At 32.9% G+C, this 11381-nt stretch overlaps 1 protein-coding gene across 1 annotated transcript; it reads right to left on the bottom strand.

Annotated features, from left to right (window-relative positions):
* Window positions 1-5405: 5405 nt before the first annotated feature.
* On the bottom strand, window positions 5406-10855 carry LOC131069685 (protein VAPYRIN). The gene is made up of 2 exons (XM_058005202.2): window positions 9501-10855; window positions 5406-6108 (listed from the first exon to the last, which is right to left on the bottom strand). The coding sequence occupies exons 1-2, from the start codon at window positions 10536-10538 to the stop codon at window positions 5683-5685; spliced, it is 1464 nt and encodes a 487-aa protein (XP_057861185.2). The 5' UTR covers window positions 10539-10855; the 3' UTR covers window positions 5406-5682.
* Window positions 10856-11381: the final 526 nt, after the last annotated feature.

The following is an 11381-nucleotide window of genomic DNA, read 5'->3' as shown; positions in this document are numbered from 1 at the left end:
AAAGATCAACATGTCCCATCTGAAAGACATGTAAAAATGAACAAAAATCTAATCCAAAAGAAAAAAGCAATATCCAAAAGGCTACAAAGACCCATTATGAGAAAAGAAAAATTAAAAACTATATGGATTCCTAAGTCACTCATAGAAGCAATGTGTTCCAAAGAACTAGAAGGAAAATCAAAATCAAAATCAATGTGGATTCCCATAAGAACATTATGTATCAAAGGAAAATCAAAACTCGCATCCAAACTTGCTATTCCCAATGCTTCCCTCAATTGTCTGTCTACACATCTCCCACTTTCCAAATCTATTCTTCCATCATTTCCTTCATCTATTTTGGGTCCTTTCATCCTAAATTCCACATCCACTCCATCAAAACCTAAAATCCAAAATCCACTTTTCCTTCATCACTCCACCACCCCTCAAGGTGTGTGCCAACATTGGTCTTGAAAACATTTCTATCCACCCAACCCCAAATTTTCCAACATCCTATCTACTATCCAACACCTCTTTTTCATCCTTCCATCCCTCACATTCAATCGTTTACATAAATCCTTCATCTATAAAATAGGCATTTGTGTCATTTTGTCACACGTTCACCCACGCTCAATCTTATGTCCGGTCCATTTTCTAGATACCTATTCATGAAATGCTTCAAAATTTGAGGTTATTCCTCTTTAACATTGTCTTTTGGTTGGGATGTACAGTCGATTCGGAAAAGAATCACTTGTTGTATCTTGATACCAACATCTTTTGATTACTATATCTCACACACTTAATCAATTGCCCTAAGTCATTTTGGTTTCCTAGGTGAAGAAGTGGCTAGTGAAAAATCCAAAATCCTACTTCAGTGCCACTGTAATTATCTAACCCACGTGAGCTCCATTACTTATGAGCCAATGCACAAAATAATTAATGACAAGAGAAAAATCAATATCAAAAGATCAAAACAAAAGCATGAGCAAGAAAAGAAAAAAATACATGAAATGCAATATCAAAATGCTTGGCTTTAGGAATATGCAAGTAACTCCATTGGGGCTATGGGTGTCTGACTAGAAATGGAGCAATATTCATGAGATTATAGTGATAACCTCATCGAATCTATGGACGCTCGTTGGCAGTCAGGCTCTATCCAAGATGCTTTTGAAGTCAGGATAACTCGCGTAGCTAGTCATGTCGAATTCTAAAAATTACAATGATTATATGGACCAGAATAAACCCATTTACACACACATGGGTAATAAAATACTAAGTACCTTGATCCAGTTTGGGATTCTTCTTCTCTTTTGAGTATGTTTCCTAGTCACTAGATATGTTCGGTTGAATTTTACGAAGGTTCTAAGTGTGGGTTGGGTCTCTATATTTGAAATGTTTAAGAACACTTATTTGAGTGGTACTATATGTTCTAAAGATTTCACACATTGCCCTTTTGCAAATGGATACCTCTACACTTGGGGGCAAGTTTCATCCTCTCTATCCTTCTTGCCACATCTTCCCTCTAGTCCATATCCCTTATCATATCCATTCCTTCTGTCATATATTCCTTCTTTCTATCATCCATTACTACCTATGATCTGGTTTCTCCTATCCATGCCCTATCTCCATCCATATCTCGTTTTTCATCCCTTAATCTTGATCTTGATTAAAACTAAGGACAAAGAAAAATGCAAAAACATGTTTTCAAAAAAACTCTTGATATGTCCCTTCATGTTCCATAATAAGCTACCTCTATCTTTCCTCTATCCATCTCCACATCAACTGTCCATTCATAATATACATTGTCTTGCTAGACATTGGGGCAAACAAATACATCTTTCTTGTAATCCAAAAAATCGAAAAAAGATCTTTGAAAAAAAAATAAAAAAATTAAAATAAAAAAATCCTTAAAAAATTCCAAAAAATCAAAAAAAAAAATCCTCATAAAAATCGAACAAAGATCCCAAAAAAAATCACAAAAAAATCATAAAATGTCCTGAAAATCCCCTAAAAAACGAAAAATCAAAAAAATCAAAATCAAAATGAGAAAGCATAGACCATCCATCAAATCAAATCAACAATAGACATACTCTCAAATTCTGCAATCAAACTGATCACATATCTTGTTAATCAATCCATTGATCAAACTCTATCAAATATCAACATGGCTTATACAGGGAAGGGTACACTCGAAAATAGACAGATTGGTCTTACATGGGGTATTCACTCTCTAAAACCAAACATTCTTATCAATCATCACATCAAGCAATCAAAACAATGACACATATCAGTATGGCTGCTAGATTTTGTCCTAGTTAGTCTTATCGTTATCAATTGATGATAGATCTTGTTTCATCTCTCAAAATAAAAATTCCAAAAACAATCAAAATATCTTTCACAATCCAAAAAAATCAAATAATCCTAGAAAAACCTAAAAAATAATAAAAATAATAAAAAACACAAAAACAATCCATCAATCACAATTCATCATAAATTATCCTTTGCAAAGACAAACATTTGAGCAAACACAACATCATGCAAACACATTGAACTTAACAAATCATGCATCAACCCACAAACTGCTAAGGTAGTCTACAACTTAATTGATCAATGCCTATTAGTTTTCAACATCCTTATCAAACAACGTGTCTTTGCGGATACATCGTTCCTAAAATAGGTACCCTATCAGATATCATGTCCTAACAGATACATTTTTCCTACAATGGACATCCTATGAAACAATCATCCTATCAAGAAACACTTATCCTTGGCAAGAAGATCAGTATGGTTGTTGACTCATTTGGTCAAGTTAGTGTTATCTTTTATTTGATTTATCTTTATCATTTTATTACAGATCATGTTCCTATGCTACTCAAGGATGTCCACAAGTGACTAGAGGAGTCAGGATGGTCATGATCTCTTTCTTTGTTTGCTATTTGTGGTGTGAACCGATGAAGTTCTGGGGCAATGGTACTCTAGGTGTCTGTGGTCGTACGTTCAATCAGAAAGTATCCTATGCAAAAATGAAGTCAAGGATAACTATGCTTGTGACTGTTGCAGATATCAAGTGACCTTGGCGCTACACCCAAAATGGAGGGTTTCACCCCTTGTCTGACATGTGTTTGTTTCTACAATGGGATATCAATCACACCTTGGTTCCTTATACCATGGTGTGCAAAGCTCCATTGATACATAATAAGGCTCAATGATGATAATTTTGCGCTAAAAATAAAGGCACAAGAAGTCGTGTTTATATCTTTTCCAATCTCTTTATCTCATCTATAATTTCATTTCAAATCATTTCTCACATCAACTATTCTATCTATCAAACAATTATATTCTTCACTTCCTACTAATTATTCTTCACTTTCATCATATTTCATCTACATTTGTCTTATACAGGATGTTTCCTTCCTGAAACCAAACACGGTCATCTATCTTCATCTTATACAGGATGTATCCTTCCTAAAACGAGACATTTTGATTATCTTTGTCTTATACAAGATGTGTCCTTCCTGATACCAGACTTAATATTTATCTTATCAATTCAATTAATCCAGTCTTGATTCAATCAATCTTATTGATCAATCAATCTACAAATCGCTCCAACATCCCTTCTATCAATCAAACCCATTCATGTCATCAAGCTAACCATTCTTTCATCTTTCATCTAACATTCTTCTTCTTTCGAGAGATCATTCATGTCTTCAATGCACAAATAATCTCTCGAGGGGGCATCCTACCTCCATCTATTGACATATTGGGGCATTATACTCTACCATCGTTGGGGCGGGATTTTTTTTTCATTGTCTTTGAAACGACGTCATTCTGACATTGTCTCAAAGAGGGGCAAATGTAGACACCTAAAAATGTCTCATCAATAGCATACTAATTATTTGTCTTTAATTATTTAATTAAACTAATTATTATTCTTCTGAATTAATTATAATCATAATGTTTTTCCAAAATTGCTAATTATTCTATTTCTCTCTCTTTTAATCAATTCATCATTTAAACTTCTTTAAATTAATTAAATATTTATTATTTAATTAATTGCGATTAAAACCTTCAAGTAAATAACCTTCATTATTTAATTAACTAACCTATTCTTTTCAAATATTTGAAATTTGAAATTTGAAATCCCCAAATTCTAATTTCACCAAATTTCAAATAATTCCATGTGCATTTCACTTTTCGAAAATCTAAATTAAAATTAAAATAAAAATGAAATGTGAATTTCATCTCAAAATTCTCTAACTCCCACTGACTTTCAGTCTAACTGGGCAATCAATTCAATCAACTGAGCAATCTATTCAATCATCTCCCCAGTTAATTCCTCAATCACCTTTTTGGAAAAAAGTAATCAATTCAGTTAACAAATCAATCAACTCAGTACACTGACTAATCAATTTAGTTCACTGGGCAATCAATCCAATTAACTCATCAATCAAATGAGTTAAACTCTCAATCAGTTTTGTCTCAAGCAATCTCAGCGATTGATCAATTATGTCCTAGAATGAATCTCAACCATCTATTTTCATCCTCCAGGATCTATAAATTTAGTTCATTTCTCCTCATTTTTTCTTAACCATTATCTTTGGAATTATTGTACAATCTTTATGGAGGAATCCCAACGCGACGCTGAGAGCCACGCCAACATGATGATGACGATGATGAAGAAGAGCAATGGAAGCTTATTGAATTGACAAAAAGGGGGTTTTGATGCTTCATTTCATTATTTTGTTAATTTGGTGGTTAGCTTGGATAGTCTAGCTTATTTACAACTAATTTTCCCTTAAAACATCTATAATGATAGTTTGTTATTTCAAACTATATTTGTGGGATGATACTTTGTTAATTGTGGGATGATATCAATAGCTATTTAAATGTAATCAGGGGTAAATATTGCTCACCATTTCATGAAATTCCACCACTCACATGCATTAATTAAAAATATCACAAATAACTATATGAGAAGATGAATATGTGTCATCTTAAAATTATGTTATATAACACAATTTTTTTAAACCAATCATATAACACAATTTTTTTAAACCAATCATATTGCAGATAAATAATTTCTATAATTTATTAAGTTAGAAGATATACATCTTAATTTTATAAGAAGAAAAGAAAAAAAAATTTAAAAATATCACTTTTAATTGATAAAAAATCAAATTATTAGCAATAATATTATAGCAAGTACTAAAAATTAAAATTACAAAAATAGAAACAATATTCTGAAATGCAGTATTTTACACCTTATTTCATAAAAGAAAGAGTGATGATTAATGCTAATTTTACACCTTATACATTCACTGATTATCATATTTTTATATTAAAAAAAAAAAAAAAAAAATCAATCTACATAAAAATAATAAATAATTGTCTCATATTTATTAAAAAGCCATTGAATATTTGACAATAACTTTGCAAAAATAATCTAATTTTTAAATAGACTGTTTATTATGAACATGATCTACATAAAAATAATAAACAATTGTGTCATATATATTTATCCAAAAAGCCATTGGATATTTGACATTAACTTTGCAAAAATCATCTAATTTTTTAACAGACTGTTTATTATGAAATTTTCATGATATATAAAATAAAATACAAAAATTATGTATAGAACTGTATATGCACATATAATTTTGTGATCAAGAACTGTATATGCATATAATTTTGTGACCAGCATTTGGATCAGACTTTATATTCTATCATCACGCTATCGTCCAAATAATCATACAGAACTGTGCTTACTGAATCAAAGCTGGAGATTGTGGCAATGGTTGAAGGTGTGACATTTCGGAGAGTTTGAGCTTCAACATCTCCTCCATTTTGAACCAGAATCTTCACCACCTCAGAGTGCCCACCATAAGCTGCACAGTGCAATGGAGTGTTTCCTTGACTGTCTTTCGCCTCAACGTTTGCGCCCAGTTCTATTAACTTCTTCACCATTTCCTCATACCCTTTCAAAGCTGCACAGTGCAATGCACTCCACCCAAATTGATCTCTCCAATTCAATTCCACTCCTTTCTCTACCCAATATACCACCTTCTCCACATCTCCACACCTAGCAGACTCCAGAAATTTATCACCATAATCTAAAAGCTGTAACACTTCCATCTGCAACATTCAACAGAAAATTAATGAGTACAGGTATACAGTTCACCCACAGACATTGATTCTTTTTTTTAATTGTTTCTGTAAATATCTTTTTATTCTTAAATTGGAGTTATGTTGGACTCTGGGCCTCAGTTTCAAATATTTTATTGAGTTCGGTTGAATTTGGCTGGTTGTTGAAATAGCATTATGTTCGAAAGATTGTTTTAGAAATAAATTATGTATGTTTTTGTATTATTTTTTATTACACTTTTCTGTTTTTGGTTTTAGATTGCTGAATGTAAATTGTAATCTGATATGTCAATACAAAATAAACACACGATATTATATTTGAAAGATTGCTTTAGAAATTAATTATGCATGCTTTTGTATCATTTCTGATCACACTTCTCTATTTCTGATTTTAGATTGTTGAATGTAATCTAAATGATCACACTTTTCTATTTCTGATTTTAGATTGTTGAATGTAATCTAAATGATCACACTTTTCTATTTCTGATTTTAGATTGTTGAATGTAATCTGATATGTCAATACAAAATATATACTATTGATTCCAAAAGCAATCTTTTGAATGGTGCACAAACTGTAGATAACTTATGCAAACTATAATACTAAATCTTAACTATTAATCACATTTTATCTTTTTATTTATTTATTCAAGTTAAACTATATATTTTAAGTTAATATTTATCAGTTTTATAAATTAAATAGAGGTCGCTTCAATGATTTATAGATGGGGAATTGATTTCAATGTCAAGCTTAATCATTATAATGTTGATTTGTTTTATTATTATTATTTGGTGGAGTTGAAATATAATTAATATTAACTATTTAAATATTGAAACATTGAAGAATTAAGTAGAGTGTTTATAATATTATAATCAAGATCTCTTCCCTACTAAATGTAAACGATTGTTTAATCCATTTTTATTGAAAAAAAAAAATGTAAACGATTGCTTAAAATGTAAGTACCTTTTCCTGGTTTATATAGTTTGAGGTTATGAACAGTAATTCAAAATATACCTGTCATTATTTTTTTTATTTTTTTTTAATCGGTAAAGACAGAGCCAAGTATATTGATTATGTAGAATTTACAGAGCTAAGAAAGCAAACAGATTTTTAGCAAAATTCAAAATGGAAGCATCAAAATTCCTTCTAGTAGAAGAGAATGAATGCTACCAGGCAGTCCATGGAAGGCATAAGGAGTCCTTCCTAATTAACATATGTAAGTCTGAGGAATCCCTTTTAATAAAAAACTTAAAGTCTAAATGGCAGAAGCTTGCTGCCCTATTAACAGAGGTTATGCTGATGAAAATAAATACCCGCTCGAGAGTCAAAACAGTAAGCTTAAAGTAGCTAAAGGGGACCAAGCTTGCACTTTCCTTGTGGGCTTCAGATGGCATATGCTCCTTCCTCGCACGCCCACGGCCTCTGCTCAGAGGGCGCGACGACCCCTGCTAGCGCCACCCCTGCATGCCTATTTCAATTGAGGGTTTTCATCTTCTGGTTTCAGAGGCAGAATGTCGTTGAGTCTTGCAAATTGAATTAGATCCTCCTCTCTGTCCAGGTCATTTGAATTATCTCCCAGGAACCGCCATTTAAGGTAGCCAAGACCAACACTCGCGAAAACTCAATGCCTATCCAAGTCTTTCCCTTTCAGGTCGAGCAAGAAAGGATAATAGTTAATTAGTTCTCCATGAGCGTTGAAAAGGATTCTATCACCTGGCCGAGGAGCCCCAGAGTCATAAATTGCCTTGTTTAGAATTTCATGGAACTCTTGGGTGACCTCCTCTGGAAAAATCTTCTTGGTGAGAGTCCAAATTGCCTGCTTGGCGAGTTTTAGGTCTAGCAGAGAGGCGACGAACCTTGAGGAAATATTGGTGTTATCCCGAGGATACTCGTCTCTGTTATAATGATCAACTTAAATGTTGATCATTCTTTATTTGACAGTAATTCAAGTATTGTATTTAATGAATTTGAAATGTAAGAGTACTATTAACTATTTGATCATTCTTTATTTGACTGCAATTCAAGCATTTTATTTAATGAATTTGAAATATAAGATAACTATTAACTATTTGATCATGAAAACATCTAATATTTAAGTAGACTGACCATAATATTACAATCAAGATCTTCTCTCGTCTACTAAATGTAAACAATTGCTAAAAATATAAGCCAATTTATTTTTGGTTCATATAATATGAAGTTATGTACAGTAACTCAACATATTTGTATTGTTATTATAAATGATCTACTTATTTATTATTCTTTATTTAATAACGAATAATTCAAGTATTGTAGTTAATGCATTTGTTGTTTCTTTATGTAAATAATTGATACATTTACTAAAACATATCAAATAAACGATTGATATATTTATTGAAACACGTCAAGTATTTAATCATATAAACAATCAATACAATTTTTGAGATTCAACTTTATATAATTTTTTGCAACAACTTTCACATCACAAATGATCTATCATCAATAATCCATAATTCTCTCCTCATCCCAATAATAAATCATTGAATGTGATCTCACTATATATATATAATTGAATCCAAAAGACAGTTGCTATCAACTTTATAAATGAATGAATGAATGATTAATTGTTTTTTATGACGTCCACAAGGCTAAACAGACTAAGGGACCAAGAGACTAACAGCTTTAAATCATCTTCATACTCCTTTCGATGTCAAATCTTCTGCTATGGATCATGACTAAAAGGCTAGCAATTTGGTTGTTCTTATCCTTTGTCGATCTTAAAAAAACTATTTAATCCACTAATCAAAACATATTATCTATTTATCTATGTAAACAACTAACTACAAAATACTAACTATTGTCCAAGGGGTTGGGCTTGATACAAGTTCAAATCTCAAAGGGACATCTAATATGGAATTCTTAGCTCTGATTCTTTAAATTAGTTTTTGTGCTATTGGCAAAGCAGTTGAGCTTGATAGGTTAAAGCATTGAGTTTTTATTATGAAGACCCAAGTTCAAATCTCAAAGAACATCTAGCATAGAATTCTAAGTTGTGACTTGATGGGTTAAAGCATTGAGTTTTATTGTAAAGACCAAGTTCAAATCCCAAAGAACATCTAATATGGAATTCTAAGTTGTAACTTGATAGGTTTAAACATTGAATTTTTATTGTGAGGATCCAAGTTCAAATCCCAAAGAACTTCTAATGTAGAAGTGATTTCTAGTGTGATTTCTCAAAGAAACTGATATTAATTTCTTATTAATACTCGTATAAACTATTATCAATATATAAAAAAATACTAACTATTTACTGACATAATCAAAGAGAAACCCTGCTAAAATCACCATCCAGATACTAATCTAACTCTAAGAAATTTTCCCAATCAGGATTGTTTTTAATACTCACATGACCATTCTGAAATGCCAAATCTGAAGCAGTCTGGCCAACAAGATTCCGAATGCCTCTGTTTGCACAGGAATCCAACAAACCCTCAACAATGTCCACATGACCTCCAGATGCAGCACAGTGCAGAGCAGTAGAGCCATCAGAACTGATACCATCCACATCGGCACCACCTGCAAGCAGAGCCTCAACACAGCGACCATCCCCTTGAGCCGCCGCAATATGCAGGGGCGTCCGCCCTTCGTTATCCCTAACCTCTGCATCAATTCCCCTTTCCAACATGAATTCCACAGCGCCGCAAAAATCAAGAGATGCAGCCAAATGCAGGGGATTCCAGCCGCGGGAATCCTTAAGCTCTCCCCAATCCACAAATTCCCCTTCATTTCCCTCCATTAAAGCCTCCACAACTTCGAGATTTCCAGAGAAAACTGCATCATAAACAGGGGTTTGCCCTGTAAAACCCTTGGCGCCCTTATCTGCTCCGGAATCCAAAAGCAGCTTCACAATTTCCAGATTTCCTTTCCCTGCCGCGATGTGCAGAGCCGTTTTCCCGCTCTCTTTGTCCCCCTCATTAACAAACTTTTCCAGGCCTCCAAGCTTCACCATATTTAAAACCCTTTCTTGATCCAAACCCTCCACTGCGTGTCTCAGGAGAAAAGCCCCTGTATAAACCACCCTGAGCTTCTCCTTCCAAGTGCCCTGTTCTTGGCGAGATGCAAACCAATCTTTGGGTACGCGCAGGGAGGGCGTTGGACTGATTGCAGGTAGGGCTTGGATGAGGATCACATGTTTGGTTATGGGGAAATCCTTCGGAAGATCGCTGGTGGGCTTAACGATGAAGTCCAAAGTGGAATCAGCCTGCGGAGGAATAAAACCGTTGGGAGGATTCACTGCGAATATTTCAGGACCTGTTGTCTGTATTTTGAATGCAACGTGAGATGTTTCCATCAGATTTCTCATGTGAATTGTGGTTTTGCATTTTTTCTTCAAATCGAATTCCACCCTCACCTCTTTCTCTTCTACTTCGATCAGTTTATCCATAATTCATGAAAAAAAATTGCTCCCAGTGAGCGCTGAATCTTGAAGAATAAAGAAATTTGGGTAATAAAATTCATTATTCAGAGCAGAGCAGAGAAGACAATCTGCCGCTCCAGATAGGAAGAATCCAACAAAATAAAATCAAAATTTTCTCTGGTTGCAGTTGGATTATTGTTTTTTTTTATGTTCGATAAAAATAAATTATAATTAATATTTTTATACATGAATGTGAAATGGCCCATTGTCTTTAAGGAGAAAAGAAATTGAAATTTTGAATATTGCTAGATCTTTTGTTTCTGAACAACCCAGCACGTACCGTCACTTTCCTCGAAATATTCACCCAAGTTTCAATCCTTCAATGTAATAAAGCTTAACTTTAAGCTTCAATACAAGCATAACTGAATATTGATATAAAGTTAAAGCTCATAATCAAGACAAGAAGGGGTATGGGATTGTGTACTATGCCCTTGGTTTATTGATAATTACTATGTATTTGTGTTTTTGCTTTCTATGGAGTGAGAAAGGGGGATAATGAAATTTGATAAATTTTATATGTGTGAGCTTGTAATTCTTAAAAAACAAATTGAATTTGTAATAGAATTAAGTGGAATCGAAGAAAGTTAGTAAATCTTAATTGTGAAGGAAACTAGAAGTCTTTGTAAATGCAATAAAATGAGTCATTCAATTGGTCTTTGTAAATGCAATAAAATGAGTCATTCAATTGGTCAACTATCTACTTCAAAGTGAGGGTGTGTTGAAGATTTTCTTATTCAGTTTTTTGGGTCATCAAAGAGACATACAAGTGTGTGTGGCCCAAAAGGTTTGACAAATAGACTCATTAACAAT

Source organism: Cryptomeria japonica, chromosome 11 (assembly GCF_030272615.1).
Source record: "Cryptomeria japonica chromosome 11, Sugi_1.0, whole genome shotgun sequence".
NCBI lineage: Eukaryota > Viridiplantae > Streptophyta > Pinopsida > Cupressales > Cupressaceae > Cryptomeria > Cryptomeria japonica.
The sequence above is the reverse complement of the archived record's forward strand: the minus strand, read 5'-3'. Positions and strand labels throughout refer to the sequence as shown.

Coding starts and splice junctions, on each gene's coding strand:
- LOC131069685 (XM_058005202.2), bottom strand. CDS start 10,538: ATGGATAAACTGATCGAAGTAGAAGAGAAAGAGGTGAGGGTGGAATTC. Junction 6,109..9,500: donor TGGCATTTCAGAATGGTCAT/GTGAGTATTAAA, acceptor TGAATGTTGCAG/ATGGAAGTGTTACAGCTTTT.